The sequence below is a fragment of the Chelonia mydas genome, chromosome 12 (assembly GCF_015237465.2).
Source record: "Chelonia mydas isolate rCheMyd1 chromosome 12, rCheMyd1.pri.v2, whole genome shotgun sequence".
Lineage (NCBI taxonomy): Eukaryota > Metazoa > Chordata > Testudines > Cheloniidae > Chelonia > Chelonia mydas.
In genome coordinates this window covers 39,755,030-39,774,127 of record NC_051252.2, presented here as the reverse complement: position 1 = coordinate 39,774,127, position 19,098 = coordinate 39,755,030, and the positions used below count along the sequence as shown (strand labels likewise).

Below are 19,098 nucleotides of genomic sequence, written 5' to 3'. Positions count from 1 at the left end.
AGGGGAAAAACCTTCCGCCAATCGTGCACACGGCGCGCACACACCTATTGGAATGGATATGAGCCATCACTTGAAGAATGAATGGTTCAGAGTGGGCAAAGCGGGCACTGTTGTCTAGTCCTTCATACTACGAGAGCAAGGGGACACACACAGCTGAAACACACCAAAATTTAAAGCTGATAAAAAGGGGTTAATAAAAAATGTGCCAAGCAGAGTTATCGTGCAGGACTTGCTGCCACAAGATACCACAAGGCTCAGCAGCAGTCACACAAAGATTTAACATTTCTATGAAGAACAAGAACATCCACTATTACAGTAGGCATGGTAAACTCGGGCTTCTGCTGCCAGACATAAGCCAACCGCATTCTCCAGTTCTGAACAGCAGATGGCTTGTACCAAGGACTGGCTTCCATAACAGGGGACCAGAGGTGAGGTGTTCTCAAGAGCGCGTCTCAATGCATTTCCAAGTCATTGTTAACTTCACCTCTCTTTGAATTCAAAGCGATTCCCTCCCAGTTCAGACAGCAGCGCAGAACATGCAGCGTTGTATCAGCATCACACAGCCCAGACTGCTCATTGGCATCCTCCAGTTCTACACAGACAGACTTCAGCCAGTTACTAGTAGGGCTACCACCACTGCAGAGTTCTGGGAACACCATAAACTAAAGCAATTGTGCCCTCGCACTACATGGCTACCCATCTGTAACATTTCTCTGTCCATTACATTTTCACACCAGACCCTTCGTGCTTCCTCCCATTCTGCCCCTCATATTTTGGAGGAGCTCCCTGGAAACATTGCAAAGCTACCTCATGATCCCCCTTCAAATCTCTCCGTAAAACTCTCCTTTGCCGGCACATCTAAAAACACTTGACAATGGTTCGGCTGCTGGGTGTGCTGAGACGACACCCTGTCATGCTGGCCAGCACTGTTTCCTTGTACTTCCCTGACTCTTGTCTCCATCTGTTTCTCTTGTCTTATAGTTAGGATTGTCAGCTCTTTGAGGGGCAAGGGCCAGCTCTTTGTTCTGTGTCTGTACAGCGCCTAGCACCATGGAGTCTTGGTCCAGGACCGGGGTCCCTAGGCGCTACACTAATATAAATAATAAATAGAAGAATGCTACATTCCTTGTTCTGGAATTCACACACTGTACCATGCAGCAAAGATGTCTATACCCCTGGAGGTAATATTGTAGGGTTTTCTCTGCACTGGTCAGCACTGGTAGGCTAGGACCTCCCCTGCATTGCACTGAAAGGCCCATGCCATTGAGGGAAAGCTAATTACTATGGCTCTCTCTTGCTAAAGTGACAGCACCGGCAGGTTGGTGGATTAGTTACTGAACGAACAAAGCAGCTTCCCCTCCCCCTGCAGAGCAGGGCGGATAATCCCTGACTAACCAGAGGAAATGTCTCCCCTGACATAGCTGTGGCAGATTTAATGTGCCTGTGATGAAGTAAATCCTTCAGGAAACCTCAGAGAGGGAAGGAAAGAGCTTTTTCCCCACTTGCCCCATCCGAAATGAGGCTTGCTGATAAGCAGGGTGCAGCCAGTGATTCAAAGTGACACACACAGCAGCATCAGGTTACACAGATTCTATTTGCTTTTCTAGTACTTTCAGCCAGGTAACAGATCTCAACTTGCCTTGAACTATCTGCTGCCATGGGCCAGAAGCAAAAATCTACTTCATAATAAGGCTGAGACAAAGAGCTAAAGCTGGTGCAAAGCTGGGAAGTTTGTGTGCCACACTGTCACTTACAATAGCCTATAACCAAGGGCTCAGCCCTGTCCTCAGAGAGACAAGCAGCCCAGCGCTGCATCTCCTGTAGAGTCCAGCACCACCGGAGATTTTTCAAGGCAAGCGGTGCCTGCTACCCAAGATGAGAATTCAGCCCTAACCGAGCAGAATATAGCGCGAAAGGTTTCTCCTCCAAGGCAGCTGAGTCTGTCCCACAATTGACACCAGCTGTGTCACAGCAGGAGGGGAAGAGGAGAAATCACCATTTAATTTGTCTGTGCTGCATGTGGATCCACACGATTTCCACCTCCACTGTCTCCAGAGTCAAACAAGGGAGGGTGTAGTATACTACAGAACAGAATGAAGGGCAAGGTCCCTAGAAATAAACCCTGATTTCCAGTCACCAACTGACTGCGTTTCCCGACTGACCCTTCTGTCGGGGCTTGGCTAGCCAGCCAATTACTGAGGAACATTTAATCAGAGTTTCCGCTGCTGTAGAAATCTGGTTGATTCGATTGTCACACACTCGGGGGCTTTTATCCCAGAAACGTACCCTCTCTCTGCACCAGCCAGCTCTTGCCAATCTATCATTGCTACTGCCAGCACCACTGGGAGGGGGAGGGGATGGTTTAAACTGTTTTTTCCTTTTTATAATTTTGCCTCATTGTCCCACTAGTTGTCAGTGATTTTCTGGTACTATCATCACCTAGTGAGGGGCCAGTTATTGGCTGGACAGGGCCACCAGGAGGTGCCCAACAATACTCTGCTGGAGCTCCGTGATTAGCTGAGAGGATCCCAACCTGGAACCCTAGAGCCATCTTAGGCATGGTTACTGAAGCTGCAGCAGAGACATACAGATAATTTATTCGTAACCACTTAGAGCCGACAATTACAGCCATAAATTCAGGGTCTAATATCCTGCTGAAGGCAATGATCAACTGATTGGACTTTTATTCTGTATTGAGGCTCTTGTTCCAGCCCAGATTGCTACAGTTTAACCTGCTATGAAGATTGTTTCCCACTGTCTTGAGGGCAAATGGGAAAGAATGATGCATCCTCCTTTTCCTCTGGAGCAGTTGGGAGGCTGAGATAACTAGCTCCCTGGCCGCCTCCGCACCGTGCACATACTACCAATGTTAAACCACCTGCATGCTGAAGCAAGCTCTCGGTCTTGATGGGACACGTGAGTGCAGCCAGTACAGCATCACTAAAGCACTCACTGGACGGGCAGGCTGCATACGTTTCTACAAAAAGAAGAGGAGTACTTGTGGCACCTTAGAGACTAACCAATTTATTTGAGCATGAGCTTTCGTGAGCTACAGCTCACTTCATCGGATGCATTCAGTGGAAAATACAGTGGGGAGATTTATATACATAGAGAACATGAAAAAATGGGTGTTACCGTACACACTGTAAGAAGCGTGATCACTTAAGATGAGCTATTACCAGCAGGAGAGCAGGGGGGGGGAGGGGGGAGAAAACCTTTTGTAGTGATAATCAAGGTGGGCCATTGTGATCACTCTCCTTAAAGTGTGTATAACAACACCCATTTTTTCATGTTCTGTGTGTATATAAATCTCCTCACTGTATTTTCCTCTGAATGCATCCGATGAAGTGAGCTGTAGCTCGCGAAAGCTTACACTCAAATAAATTGGTTAGTCTCTAAGGTGGCACTAGTATTCCTGTTCTTTTTGCGAATACAGACTAACACGGCTGCTACTCTGAAACCCCCATACATTTCTACAGTCGTCCATAGTTCTGCTTTCCTGGTTTGCGCACTCGCAGCCACCCAAGTCTATATTTCTCAGTGTCCCATGCACTTTGGGGGACATTAGGCCATTACTGTTCTTATCTGAGAGAGTTCAGATCCCTGGTCACCTGGACAAGCACAGCCCGACAGGGGCAGTACAAGCTTCCCACCAGTTGCTCCCCAGACCTGCTCTTACATCTCAAATCTGAACGGAAAGACCTCAGCTAGGGGTAAGAAAGATTCAGTCTTCATGGCTCTCCCGCGCTTGGCTTCTCTGCCAAGGTTGACAACTAATGCCCGTTGTAATGTGGGCACCTGTGCACTGAGACCAACCACCAGTGGGTAACAACTTTTGCTCCCGACCAGCCAAGGAAGGGTATTCTGTTCAGCACTGCAGTGACACAGCCCATTACGGCAGACAGACCGTGCCAAGTATTTCAAAGTTACAGGAGCCAAACATGTACCCATGGCTGCGCTGCTGGAAGGGACAGTTTGTGCCACCAGCCGCACAAGAGCCCCAGGGAGGCAACCGCAAGGCAGTTTTCACCCTCTTAAAGAAACAACGGCCCCAGTCCACGCCATTCGCTTCAGATTAGCAACCACATGGGAGGAGTCAGATACCACTGCGGTGGGCACGGCCTAAGAACCTAAATGGAGTTAATGGCCTTTGGCTAAGCCAAAGTAGTACTACCGAAGAGATCGCTACGACACTGGAAATGCTCTTTGCCAAGGATGTTCCTGCTATAAAAATCAACGTGGAAAGAATTCACGTGTATTTATTTTTGTTGTGAGAGGTTGGGTGTAATCTCAAGCGGCCTGTCCATTTCTACTGGATCATAGAATCATAGAATATCAGGGTTGGAAGGGACCTCAGGAGGTCATCTAGTCCAACCCCCTGCTCAAAGCAGGACCAATCCCCAACTAAATCATCCCAGCCAGGGGATGTAACCATGTACATTAGCTTGGTTACAACAAATGCTTCAAATCAATATTAGGTAAATGAGATGTTAACACAAAAATGTTACCGGCGTTTTGATTTCACATTAAAATACAAAGTTCTTCCAATGGCTAATTTTAGTTCTTGTACGGATTGGCAAACTCCACTCAGCTACAGTCATTTGATGTGATCAGACCATTGCAAGTAGCCTTCCCTCTACTCTGAAGGCGACAAAAGGGCCAGTTGTGCTGCAGGATTGTCTCCCCGGAGGAGATGGAGCTCCAATTCATTGCAAAGTTGAGCAAAAATATAGAGATAAAAAGACGGGTTTAAAATGCTGGATAAACTCTTTAGTGTGTTGCAATATGTACAATTTAAAGACATACAGTTTAATTTAATTTGGTCTATAAATACTCAGGCCAGTCAGCACATGCCAAAGACTAAATGTCTCAGGGACTGTACCGGTAAAAGAGTGTAGTCTGGAGGAGATGGGTGAGAGCTTGGCAACATCACAGCTTGCCCTCCAACCCCCAATGTCAGTAGCCCCTGTGGTGCTCTCCTGACAGTGACACATGATGGCTGAGGCACCCACGTGCCAGTCACAACAGAGCCCCTGTTCTGCCAAGGCTCAACAAGGGGCATCGCAAGGTCGATCTTCTACCCTGGACGAAGGGCTGCAATCGAATGCCAAGCAGCCGATCCCTCCTACATGGCAGGTCCCCGATGGGTAGCAGAGACAGTCACCTACGAATCCCAGCCAAACAACTGAAGTCAGAGTTGAGGCTACAGAGAACTATTGACCAGTTTAAAACATTAGAGGATAATAGTATTGAGGCAAAAGTCAAGACGACCGACCATACCAAGGGCTTGTGTATGCTACAAATGGTTGACAGGTTATGCTGGCAAAGCCCCCTAGTGTAGATGCAGCACACGCCCAGAGAGGGAGTTTTCTGTCAGCATAACATCACCCCCCTCAACATCAGTCAGAAGCACTCTTCTACCAGCAGAGTTGCTTCTCCTCTCGGGGGGGGTTTTGATGGCATAGCTGCGTCAGCTAGGTGGTGTGGTTTTTCACACAGCTGCCCTGACAAAACGTTGTAGTGTAGACCTGGTCTTAGAGTTCAGAAACGCTGACCATCAGAGTCAGGGAATACTTAGCTCCTCTTCCAATGCAAACCTTGCCTCTGTCTAGCTTTGGGATTTAAGGTGCCTGTCACACTGGTATCTAAGTGTACACACGTATCTTAAACCTGACCCCATTTCCTGAGCATCCCTCACTGAATTTTCAAGTATGGACCACAGGCCCCGCCCCTGCTTTTCCCAGACAAAGCTCTCCATGACTGGCTTGTAAACTGCAAACCCCTGTCTCATGAGAGGCTAGAGACAAGACCTTCCCCAGGGCCTTGGAGTATGTGCCAGAGACCACAACATCACACATCTCCCTGTACATAGCATCCACACAAGACCCTGCTCCCCAGCTATTTCTCCATTATTGGCCAAATACCCGATTCTGCCCCCATTCAACCTCCCAAAACTGGTTAGGCCTCTACATTAGCGATACTTGCTAGAGCCTCAGTCCAGAGACTAGGCTGAATGCAGGAAAAGCCCCAGTCTCCCCATCACGCCCTGCCAAGATGGGCCTGGGAGCCTCCTCTACTCAAGAAAGGCTGGAAGAGTAAATGCACACTGTCACTGTACAGCAAAATATCTTGCTGTTGTGATCCAAAGAATTCATTTCATGTTGCCACTAGTGGGCTCTTGCAATCAGTAAGAGGAGGATTAATAAGAGATGAGAGGGCAGAGCCAAAGCTGGAGTGGGAACCTGCCCTTTCGTATTCTTAGCATTGTTGAACACCATGCATGATGTTCAGATCTCCTGACTTTCCAGTCTGGTTTGGTAACTGCAAAGCTCAGGGAACAGTTTCACGAATGGTCTATTTAACACAGCCAGCCCTACATTTTATTTTTTTAAATTCAGCCTCTTGCTCCCTGTTCTCTCAGATCTGGAACACGGCAAAGGCCACCAATCCAAACCAGCTCCCTTGCTTTGGGGAGGAGGAGGAGGAGAGAACTGCAACTGGTTTGTTTTTTTTAAAAAAGGAGAAAAATCGGCAATGAGCAGGATACAGCATTGACACACTGCAGTGTAATTATGTTATTAACTTTAAAAAAAGGGCCCTTTGCCAGTTGCAGCTCGTGTCTACGAGCCAAAAGAATTTTCCTGCAGTTGGTGGTTTTTGGAGAAGGTTTAGGATAGCAGTGTAAAGAAATCCAACCAGCAAGAGGTGTAACTCTACCTTGGAAAACAAAAAGCCCTTCAAATCACCATACGGCTGAGTGGGAAGCTGAGAGTTAAACATTCTAAATGCTGCAGAGACCACACAGCAAGGGGGAGTTTCTGTCAGTGAAAGACAGTGATGGACTGGTCTACACACCTCCCCCAACCACTGTCTACCCACTGAAGGGGAATGGCTGGGAGGGAGGAAGGTAAAGAAAGAGCGTCAGTCATTCAAGAGTTGGATCAACCACTCCCAGTGAGGAGACAGAGTCAGGGTCTGTTTTGCGAAGTAGGGGAACATAACTTATGCTCTGTGCTGAATCTGCAGAATCGCTCCATGGTTTCAAGAATCGCTCATTTGTTCGAGATTCCTGGGCATAAGGATATCGCTCAGGACACTGCATTTGAACAATAAGAGGATGGTGAAAGCACAACACTCCATTCCAGGCAACTTGAGGAGATGGGGGCAATGAGAATGCAAACCTCCAGCTAACCCTTCCCAGTTCCCACCCCAAGAGTGATGAACCTGCAGATCCCACCAAACCAGCATTTCCATGTTTTAAAGGGAAAGGTCTAGGGAAGAACACCGGACCAGGAGAGCAGAGGACTCAGCAGGCTCTCCAGCCTCACTGCAGTCCATCATTCTAACATAGTCCCACAGTTCTTCTGCAGCAATCTGTAGAAGAGAAGTTTTCCCTTCACCAGGGAGAGGTCTGTGCTACAACTCGAGTGCAGAGAACAATAGCCACAAAGGGTGAGTAGTAATGGGGCGGGCTCCCAGAACACAGCACTGCTGATCAGCGTCTTAAGATATTCCATGTCTGTGAGAACACGTCCCCCAGCTACCTTGCCCACACCCGCGCAATCACCAGAACATCCCTGCTGCTGCTAACCCAGGCTCAGGTCCCCCAGTGGGAGCAATTCTGGGAGGCCCAACAGCATTTTAAGTATGCATTGATTAGTATGGCTCTCAGCAGCTAGAGGCCATCGTACTTACAGTGTCAGCAGCACCTGGCAACTCTGGGCTCCCAATGCTAGCATCCGTGGAGCTGGAAGCCTTAGCCACCAGCAGTGCTGGCCAGGGCAGGATTTCTGCCTCCATCACCGCAGCCTAGCAGCAGCCCAAGGCAGTTTTATTAATCACTTTCTGCACCAGGCCAACATGAAGGGGGCACAGATGGGGAAGCATCTGGGACAGCTGATAATGTACAGAGTTAAGTTCAATAAAAGGCTAGAAAGGAATCTAGTCAATGGATGCAGCTGGCTCTGCAGTGAAGGAGGAGGAATACTGTCTGTTCTCTGGGGAGCTCACACCACAGGGCTGGGCAGGGGAAGAGAGAAGGCAAGAGGCAGGTATTATTTCCCCTTATCAGACAAGCAGGTCTCCCAAACATCCAGAGGCACCAGACTGACACATACAAATAACTCCCCTCCCATAAGAGGATTTTTTTTTGTAACAGCAGAACTTGAGGGCACACAGTCACCATCATGCCCAGACAAGCCACAAAGCTTCAGTCCCAGGGGAGCCAGGAAGTGCTGGGCAATACCATTTCGTTTTATAACGCATTGTTAGCCATACAGGAAGCAGGTAGGCAACTCCTGAGCTACCATTGACAGGGAAGTGAAGCAGAGGGAGAGTTTATGGTGCAGTAAATATCACACCTGGATCAAAACATATAGGGAGCTTTGTTGGGCTTCCCAGTGTTTGTTGGGCCAGGGAAAGCGGGTAGAGCTCTCAGAAGCTGGACATTATTGCTGAAAAAACTTTGCTTCTCCTCGCAAGGTTTAGACTAGTTACAACACAACAAGCGCCAAGGCTCCAGTATCCTGAGATGGAAGAGAAGCCAGAGCTGGGTTTATGAGGCAATTGTCTCAGAGAAACTAGAGGGATCACTACTTCTCTAAGGAGCAGAAGGAGATACTAAGCTCCAAGGCACCCTGCTTTGGGACTGGTGCTAGTTACAATGGCATCGGCTGCAGGCCCTGCCCGGCCAAATCCTGAAATCCCACAGAGGGAAGTTGTTTAGATCCACCTGCCAATGGGCATCACGGATTACTCTGCACTCTTCATTCAAGGGCATCACTCCTTCCCGGGAGGATCGGGTTCTGGAGGCTCAGCTGGTTAGCAGGCCTGGGTCTCCAGGTTAGCTCTTGGGTGAACATAAGCGGTGTGGAGGCAGTATGTTGAGCCCTGGACTCCCCTTGCGGTTCCAATACCTCTCCTCTGGGGGAGAGCTGCATCCAGCCCTCCTGATTCACAAAGGGGAAGCCAAAGCCTAAGCACCTTCAGGTCAGGAGAGGAAGGGAAATCCTGGCTCCTTTTCCTTTTGGTTTGTTTAGCTTAGCCTGTGAAGAGGCAGGGCACACTTTTAGGTATTACTTGTTACAGCAGCTGCCAGAAGAGACTTGTCCAGCTTTATTTTATCCCTCCACCCTGTGTGTCTTGGCATCCCACAACACCCGCTCTACAGTGAGACTCTGGCAGCAGCAAGGACAAAAACCACCAGCATCAGCAATGTCTGGACCTTCCTGGGCTGCAAGTTCCTGCCGTTCTGCTCTCTGCTGAGTAACTTATGATTCAGTTGCCAAACTCTATCATCGACTTGAGGTGCAAGACAGGTAGTTGTTTAACATGACAGCACCTCCTGCCCAAACCTTCCCTTCCCTTCCACAGGGAAGGACTGAAGTTTGGAAGAGTCTAATCAACCAACTGCAGCTCACAGGTCACTAGCCCAGCTGATAACTTTCCCCTCTGATTTTGCCTGGGGTAAATACATGAAGAACCATAGAAATGTCAGGCTGGAAGGGACCTGGAGAGGTCATCTAATCCAGCCCCAACACTGAGGCAGGACCAAGTTAAACACTTGTCCGAGATGGTCTAAGTCAGGGGTCCCCAGTGTGGTGCCCGTGGGTGCCATGGCACCCGCCAGGGCATTTCTGTGCGCCCGCAGGACAACCCGCCGCTGAAATGCCGCCAAGAAGCGTTGCCATTTCTCAGTGGCATTTCGGTGGCGGCACTTCTTCCCGTTGCCACTTTTCGGCCACGGCATTTTGGTGGTGGGGTGTTTGGCGCCTGCCACAGTCTTCTAGGAATAGCAATATGCTATTCCCACAAGAAAGGTTGGGGACCACTGGTCTAGGTTGTCTAAACTGTTCTTAAAAACCTCTAGTGATGGGGATTCCACAACCTTCCTTGGAAGGCTGTTCTAGAGTTGAACTACCCTTAAGATTTTCCTAAACTACAACCTAGGATAGAAATCTCAGTTCTTTGTAAAACATGAAATAGGTTAACATTTCTACCAGCAGCTATTTAACTTAAAGGGACAGGCAATCTATTTGGATCATAAAGGGAAGGACATGGAGCCCAATCTATTGAGCATTTCCTTAAAAACGATCATGTTAGTTCTATGTCTCCATGACATGCTGAGAGCACATTACACCAGTGCTCTGTGCTGACATCTTACCCAGGGGACTATCCTTCACCCTCTGCAATACCTGCCACTGCAGTCATAATACGCAGAGGTGCTCAAGCTGAAATCCCATTGGTTTCTGGGTGGTGGGCGGGACATTCTTTACAAAGGCTTCTGGATGCTGGATTTGCTTCCTCCCTTGTTTTGTCAGGGTTGGAATTCATTAGCCTTCTGGACACACTGCCAGGCTCATTACCCCTGTAGATATTTGGGGAAGGAGTGGGTTGGTGTGCCTGCTGGAGCTGTGGGTTGCATCTGGGGCTTTTACACAGCAGTGCGATTCTAATGGTTGAACATTCATTTGGGCATGGCATGTAGTTCTGATAACTATTCTAATGTGCTAAAGGCCTGATTTTAGGGGTGTGCATTGAAGTCAGCAGGAGCTGGAGGTGCTCAGCGCACCTGAAAATCAAGTCACAAATGAGTAGCTTTAAGTCAGGGCGACCAAAGTGCAGCCGTCACACCAAAGAGACGTTCCATCTTGATCCAAGCAGCCTGGCCACGAACAGTAAAAGAGGATGTTGCTTATTGTCTTCTTCATTTTATGCCAGATAGACACTGCCCTCAAATTCCGAGTGTGACCTCAGCTGGATAAAGTCTGGGCACATCTGGTTTAAGTGACCAGTACTAACCCATCAAACTTACAGAAGAGTCACTACTGGAAAGTGCAAACTTTTCACAGTATGTTTTATTTTTGTAGATCTGAAAAAAAAATTCAATAAACTAAAAATCTGCAGTGAAAACTTCAACTTCAAAGTTTTCTACCATCTTCACTGGAACATGGACACACAGACAGCAATAAAAGCCCCTGGCCATACACAAGAGTAATGGTACAAGTGGCTCTGATGCAGTAGTTGGTACACCCTCCAAAAGAGAAACTGCTGTAGACTCACCCAGTGCCCGGGTTACCCGCATCAGCACCTCTCCCACTTTCATCCTGGTCTCTGCAGTCTGGGGTCCTGTGGTGCCTGGTGAAGTGCAGCCATACTGGGCCAGTAGGCAGGGGAGGATTTGCTCTGGGTACACATCTGACAGAAGGGCAACACCTGACGTTCAAAACAAAAAGGGGTACATGATTCAATCTAAAATATAAGGCAGAGGATGGAGAGTACGTAGTATACACAGTTGTTAGGATAACTGAAAAGAGAATAGGTAGGAGCACCTGGACTGTATGGACCCAGGATGTCTAACCATGGAGCACCAAACCACAGTGAACTTACAGAAGAAAATCAATCTCAGGGTCTATTCTGGATTTACTACCTCTCTGCTCAGTGAGCTTCTCTGCCTCAGAGGGCTCTACCCTCCAGGTCAGTCCCTCCCTGGGGCAACAGACTCCCATTCAGCTACACCCAAAACTACCACTTTACTTCTCAGACCAATAAAATGCTAAGAGTATCCGGCCCCAAGGGCTAATCACCTGTGGATCTGTGAATATGGGTGGGGTGGGAAAACTGGTCTTGCAGCTGCAAAATGCACCCTCCCCCTCCCCATCTCAGCTCCATTAGTGACTGAGCAGAGCTGTAAAATACCATGGTTCCCACCTCCCATTAATTGCTGCTGGGCAACTGTTAGCAGTACAGGTTACTGCTCCAGCCCTTTGTGTGGTGGATGTAGCTGTCATCCATGCATCTCAATCATAGCTGTAGGGTACCAGCAGACATGCACTGGGAAACAGAATGAGAAGGAAGAGAGCTTGCAGATGGAGATTTTTACAGTGATTAGAAGAGGCAGGTTGTAGGCAAACCTTTTTATTTGCACAAGGCAGCGTCAGTTGATAGTTTGGGGGATTTTAATGGTCTTTGTTCACTTTGGCATCTCTAGCACACGTCAACACGCTTGCCAAACAGTCTCCGTCTCCTCACACTTGTAAGCCTGAGGATCACGGTATCTTGCTGTATCAACCTGGGAACCTGAAAGGTAGTTCTGCTCCTGAAGGTTCTGGGCCAGCCCATCACTCCCACTGTCACCCAAGAAAAAATGGCACTGACTGTGCCCTTGGAGAGCGGGGCCAGCTAATCAAGCTACAGAGTACTCACTCCTCCCCAGACCTATCTGCAGCGAGTAGGCAGGGGTGACCAGTGCGCAGCCAGACTGACAGGAGATGTTAACCAGGCAAAAACTAGTTACAAAACTGAAGGGAAGGAGAAGGGTCGAAGCATCACTGAAAGCCGCCTGAGCTGGCAAACAGCAGCACTGCGGCACTTAATAGTGCTCAGCTAAGCGCCGGAGACAAATTCACCCTGTAGCCTAAGATGGACTCTCTTTGACCTGCCTTGCAATGGGGATTGTGGGAGAACACTAGGGAGTTTATGACCCAACATAGTGGTCTCCTTTGCACCCCTCACTGCTCTCTCCTCAGACCCTCCCTCAAACACCGTACCTGGGGACTGACAGCATGTGTCCTACCCTGGCCTCAGTACTCCAGTCTCTGGTGAGCCAAAGTTCCAAGGCAGGTCCCCAAAATCATGAGACTGGCTCAAACAAGAATGAAGGTTGGGGATTTATTTGCTATCTACTTTGAGCCTTTGGAGTGTACCTGGGTTACATTACATCTTTTCTCCATGGCCAGGAGGGCTCCAAATGGAGTGAGCCCCTTCTGTAGGCACATGACTGAAGGAGCTGGGGCTTCCAGAACACCCCCAATATTACGAGCCAGGCCCTAGCAGCCCGAGGGTTGGTAGGACTGTCCAGTGCACCATTTTCCAGGGCTCAGTCCTGTCGCCAAAAGCTGACAGCGCTGAACACAATGTTGCGCGTAGCACAGACCAGGACAGGCCATATTCAGCATCCCGTCAGTGAACACAATTGCTGGCATCTGGATTCAGCCCTGGCAAGGTTCTTGCAGCATGGTGCTGGCCTGGAGATCACTGGCAAGGCAAGAGTCACAAACAAACAACAAAGGCTGAAGTTGAACACAAAAAAGGCAAGGCCTCAAGGTGCGCTGTACAACAGACAAGGCATTGGGGCAAGGCCAAGGGTTTTGGCTTTCCCAGCAAAGACCAAAAGGCTGGGATGAGAAAAATCAAGGCATCAGCACCAAGTCACAACAGGAATTCAGCCTGGGTCACATCAATTCAATAAATGAATCAACCTTGGCCCCTACCCCTTTCCTCTCCCTTTGGCCGTACGCCTATGAGCTCTGCAAGGCAGCTCCCACATCCCTATCTCCTCGGACACTTCTGAGCGCTCATAAGAGACCTCAACCCCATCGACATCAACAAGGCAACCCCAGCCAAGCTTCCTCTAAACACAGCCCCTTCGTATCAAATCTCTCTCACGTTCAGCTCATGTGGTCTGCCTGTCGAACCGTTTACTCTCCGGTTCAATATAACTTCCAGCAACCTACTCCCGTACACTAAGGCTTGTCTACACAGTGGGATAGTAGGCTCTACAGGGGGTAGGGTGGGGTTGATTTCTAACGCATAACACTTTAGGGCACTGTAATTGGCCTGCGTAGACCCTGCTGGTGCGCTTTAATGGAGTGCTGTTTGCGTAGAGTGCATTGTCCCACAAGCCCTAACTAGTTCAATGAACTGCTCCTTACATAAGCCCACGGTTGTGGTCCTCTGGCATTGCCGGTCTATTAATAAATAGCTTTTACAGGGGCTGGAAGTTTACTATGTGACAAGTTTCTCTTGAAGATCAGAATGGGCTCGTGTCACATGAGTAACTCATCTTGTACGGCTCCAGGTTGAACACCACAGCAGATGAGAGGAGACAGCTCACGAAATCTGTTTCTAACAGTCTGTGCACTGTGTATCTCTCAGCTCTGGAGTTGCTATTTCACCTTCTTAGTAGAGTACGCCCCCCTCTCCCCAGCAGTCTCCAGATTACATGAAACCCATGCTAACAACCTAAAGATTCCTGGAGAAACTCATTCTAGCAGAAGACTGGAAGTTTTGAGAGTTGGCTGGGTTTAGCTATGAAATGAATGTACATCTTCGCCCACACACGTGGAGTGCTGGAGGTACTGGAGCAGGGGAGGGGAAAGGACACAGTAAGTTAATAGTATTCTGGAATCCTGGTTAAAATTTGGTGTCAGGCCCAGGTGCAGTGTACCTGGAATCTCCATGCAGACCCTGATGGAACTGCAGGTAAAGACCGGGACAGTAGGGCCTGTGCTTTCTGACACTGTGTGATCCTGGCTGCCGAGTTGTAATTCACTGTGATGCCTACAAAAAACTTGACAGCTGTGCGTGGGGGGAAGTCAGGGCTGGGATAATGCAGGGTGCTGCCGACTAGGATGGAGACGCACTGGCACCGCTGGGTGGGAGAGACCCAGACTAGAAGAGCAGAGGGTACTATCGGGCAGGAATGAGTGGCATCGGAGCTACGGCCTTTATTTGAATGAGTAATGAGCTTCATATGGAGTATAAAACTGACATGAAAGTCTTGCTGATATAACTGACATGACTCCTTTTAGCCATACCCTAATTAGGTAGAAAAGAAGAGAAATCCCTACCCAATGCCCTGCAGACAGGAGAAAATGAGGCTGCTGGAGCCGAAGCCTCATCTCAAAGGCCAGGAAGTACATGGATTTTTCCTTTTTAGATCTGTAACCACCTCCGTCACACAACTTCCCCCCTGCCATATAAGTAGATAAATCGCAGCACTGGCAAAACCAATGGGAAACTGTTTCCACTTGCTCTGCAGAGAGGAAAACTAACAGCAGGTTTTGCCCACGCAAAAAAGCTACGCCCAGCATTGCACAGCCCTCCTACCTGCAGCCAGAACAGATTTCTCTAGGATCCATGCCTGGGTCTGAGCTTAGCTCTGAGGAGGCCCTTGAATTCCAGGCCCCTGATCATTCTCCTTGTATGTCTCAGCCCTGCCTAGTTCTGGAAGACCCTTTCTGAGATGGGGTGGCCAGTGCTCCACACGGTGTCCAAGTGAGGCTGCACCACTGATTTACAGGACATCCGTCTGTGTACGCAGTGTTGTAGCTGTGCCGAAAGCTTGTCTCTCGCCAACAGAAGTTGGTCCAATAAAAGATCTGACCTCACCCACCTAGCCTCCATGACCCTTCTCTGTATCATTCACCATCCCATTCCTTATGCTTTCTGACATTGTTTGATCCTGGCTGCTGAGTTGTAATTCACTGTGATGCCTACAAAAAACTTGACGGCAGCTTGATTCCTGGTGTGCTGAGACCAGAGCCTGTCATGCTGACCAGTAGTATCTCCTCGTCTCCTTGTCCTCCACCATCAGGCTGTTTTCTGTTGATTCTTGTCTTACACTGAGAAGGTCAGCTCTTTGGGGCAAGGATTGTCTTTGTTCTGTGTCTGTACAGAGCCTAGCCCCGTGGCATCCTGTTGCGGGACGAGGGATCCTAGGCACTACAGTAATACCCATAATGATTCATAAACTAACTCAGAATTTGAGTTTAATTTTCAGGCTGAGCTAGAGACATGACCTAGCTGGTTACTAAACACACCACACAGCTCCTCTGCTCAGACCCCTGAACAAAGCCAACATGCTATGGTTAGTTAGCATGCTATCAAGCTGGATGCCCATGTTTGAGAGAAATTATTTAACTGTTCAAAGGAGGGGAAACTGAGGCAGACATCCCAGTTCTACAGCTGGTGGAGGGGGGGGGTGCTCCATGTGGAGCCATCCTACAACAAACATACTGAGAACCAACCAGCAGACAACTAGGATGGTAGGAAAGGATGAGTCCATGAAGGGTGTAAGTGCTCTCTCTCAGGACTGAGCCACAGATTGAAAACATTGGAGACTCTCAGAGGCTGAGAAATAGGGAATCTGAACATGCCTGGCCGTTTTGTCTGAACGACCCTGAAGGGAAGCATGACCTTATGGTTAAAGCGCAGTACAGGAGCCAGGAGACCTGACGGTGTTCCGAACTGTCATGCTTCGTCCAGGATTTGCAGTTCTGGAACCGAGCTCAAATGACTGCACTTATTTTGGGTTTGACTGTCAACGTAATAAAAAGCAGATACTAGTCAGTGAAAATTATATAGTGGCACAAAGCTTTCCTGGCCCTGACAAGCACACAGGCAGTGGTGAGGGCTGACAAGCAAGATCTAACTTCCTCCCATCCTCAGAGTAGCAGCCCCCACCCATAGACCCCATATCATAAGTATCAGTGATCTAACACTCCCTGTCAATTACTGGCCACCAGCCTACATAGATACAGTGGGATAGTGCCAGACCCCTCTCCCTTCCTATATCATGCTCTGGGGTGAGACCTGATTTCAGTTCTCAGCAATGCCTACACAGCTTGCAAGTTCCAACACACTTGCAAGAAAGCCCTACCGCAGAAGCAGAATGTGTCGCCCAGAGGAAAAGGGAACCTGCCGAAAGCATCCATCAGCTGCTCTCAACCTATGCCCTACATCCCCGAAGGCCATTTACAGTGTAAGACTGACAATGCTTTCTAATCTTAGCTAACCTGTTACTTCTGTGTATATTTAGTGACTCAACGCCACAAGAAACTGTCACAGTTAATCAGAACCATAAGCGGCTGCTAAACATGTGAGGAACTGCCCACAGTACACGAATCATTCAAACGCTATCTAAGCATGCGTGCGTATTTCACCTGCAGGGCAAGAATAACCTCATCACACTCAAGACTGTACAGGCAGAGAGGAAAGTGTACTGATAAGCTAATCTTCCAGTTGTTTCGGAAGGGTTGCTCTTCCAGTCATCAATTACAAGAAGCAAATATGGTATTTCTTCTCTGGCTCCTACTCCAGCCAGCAAGAGAAGTGGGGACAGACTGGGGTTTGGGAATTTTTCAGGACCCAGTCTTAACCACCCCAGACTGCCTTCATCTCAGATTTCTGCTGCACTGCAGAGGAGGTTCAGAGACAGAGGTAACTAATTGTACGGTCCTGTAGTGGGGCAGCTGCCCCACTCTGATAAGCAGGGGTTAAAAGCAGCCAAGCTAAGCTGATTGGGGAAGCAGCCACAGCTGTGGCCAGCTCAATTAGGGCCCAGCTGGCCCTGATAAGAGGGCTGTGGGCCAGAAGCTGGAGGAGTCTCACTCTAGCCCTGGAGTAGGAAGGGCAAGCTGCCTGAGAGGAAGGTACCTGAAGTGGAGCAGTGCTGGGGAAGGGCAAGGGAGCTGGGGAGCTCCAGCCTGGTAAACCCCCAGGCTGCAGGCCTACCAAAGGTACTGGGGCTGCAGCGGGGCAGCCCGAGGATAGGCAAAGGCAGCAGGTCCTAACCCCTTGCCAATGATGAGTGGCCATTACAGGCTGCAGTCGTCACAGTGAGCGGGGGCTAGATGATGACTGGCAGTAGCCACTGAGGCAAGGTGGGGATAGAGGGTTGGGGCTTCCCCTGGGAGGGGGACCCAGAGTGTGGGGGCACTGCCAGGGGACAGGACCCCAGGTAAAGGGGCACCGGGGTCCAGGAGGAACACACCGGCCAGGAGGAAGCGCTCCATATGCTGGAGAGCCAATTCCTGAGATAACCAGCAGGAGGCGCTGCGCCGGTGAGTCATCGCTTCGCTACAGGTCCGCAGGGGTTTTCTTCCTCCATAGTTATGCGTCTCTTAAGCAATACATTGTTTACCCCTCTAAGAATCTAATTGATCATGTCCCTAAGACTTTCCTTCCAAAGGAACAATGCTACCTTATGCACCCAACCCAGCGATACACAAGAAAGATCTGTCTACTGAGGAGAGAGACCTGGGTCAGAGATGGAAACAATGCACATCTATGAGACTGACTAGGATGCATGGCCTGGTTCCCCATCTGGCTCAACAGTACTAGATTTGTGTGTTTAAGATTTGGAAGGATTAGATGCCGAAAGGTAGAGTTCTAAGGTCTTATTCAAGATTCTATTACAGATACACCCGAAAAGACGGTTGCAGGCAAGTGACAACTCTGTCACACGTCAGCCTTGTCTACACTGGAAAAGTACAGATATACTGGTAGAGCTACCCCAGCAAACCCTCCTAGTGGGGGGACAGTTTATTCTGCCAAGAATGCTTTTGCTAGTTGTGATGAAATGGTAATGTTCTGTAATATTTTTATGAACCCTATGTGTATCTCAGTGTCCCCCTGTACTTAACATTGCTACCAAGTAGGTGAAAAAGGGGTAAGTCTGCTGTTGGGGCAGCTAGAAGGCATGAGGTGTGTGCACCACCCCGCTGCCTGGGTGGAATGAATGGGTCATTAAAGACCTGGTTGAAACCAACCCAAATAAACGGGATCTACACAGACAGTGAGAACCCCCCTCCCCCCACAATGACTGAGCAATCAACGCTTAACAGTGGGAAGCGCTCAGAGGTGGAGTATGTGAATTCAGCATGGCTCTGCCTTAAAACGAAGGACAGAGGTGGCAGGCAGGGATAAAGAGTTCACTTCTGGAAGCGGCTGGACGGCTCTCCCCTGGGACTGACAAAGGGTCAGAGAGAGCCAGAAATGGGGTCCACAGCAGCTTGGATGGCAGATGGCACTATCTTGGCCAGACAGACCATGTCTTAACCTTTATTTCTCTATGCTAACCTGAGGACTTCCAGTGCTGCATTCCAGGTGACTAATAAACCCTGTTCTGTCTGGGAAAGTTTGCCTCATGCAAACACCTGCCGAGGCCCATTAGACTTTTACACTCTTCAGGGACTCTACCAGGTGTCTGTTAGTTGGACGCACAGGGCAGAGCTCACAGTATGAAGCGGGAGCCTAGAGGCTCAAGTCTAGGAGCTGGTGGGATTGTATGGCCAGCCCTGAAGGAAAGAGTGGGACCCACTGAAGGGGTTCCTCCAAGAGCTGGGGTGTAGCACAGATCTTGTGAAGACATGACACGGGGTACAGTTTGTACCCATTCCCCAAGCAGAACAAGTGACACTGGCATAACTTAAGTGTAGACCAAGCCTGAGAAATGGAAGTTTTGGTAACAGCTGTGGCCGCGGACCTGATGACTGCAGGAGATGGTGTGCACGTGTAACCATCTCCCCGGGGTGC

General features: G+C 49.1%; 1 protein-coding gene across 6 annotated transcripts in view; it reads right to left on the bottom strand.

The window, feature by feature from the left end:
* Window positions 1–19,098, bottom strand: part of TANGO6 (transport and golgi organization 6 homolog) — an 86,250-nt gene that overhangs the window by 21,095 nt on the left and 46,057 nt on the right. For all 6 annotated transcript variants that reach the window (XM_043525949.1, XM_043525950.1, XM_037877785.2 and 3 more), the window contains one exon: window positions 11,062–11,214. In XM_043525949.1, the coding sequence (XP_043381884.1) occupies window positions 11,062–11,214 (153 nt within the window). The remainder of the gene's footprint in view (window positions 1–11,061; window positions 11,215–19,098) is intronic.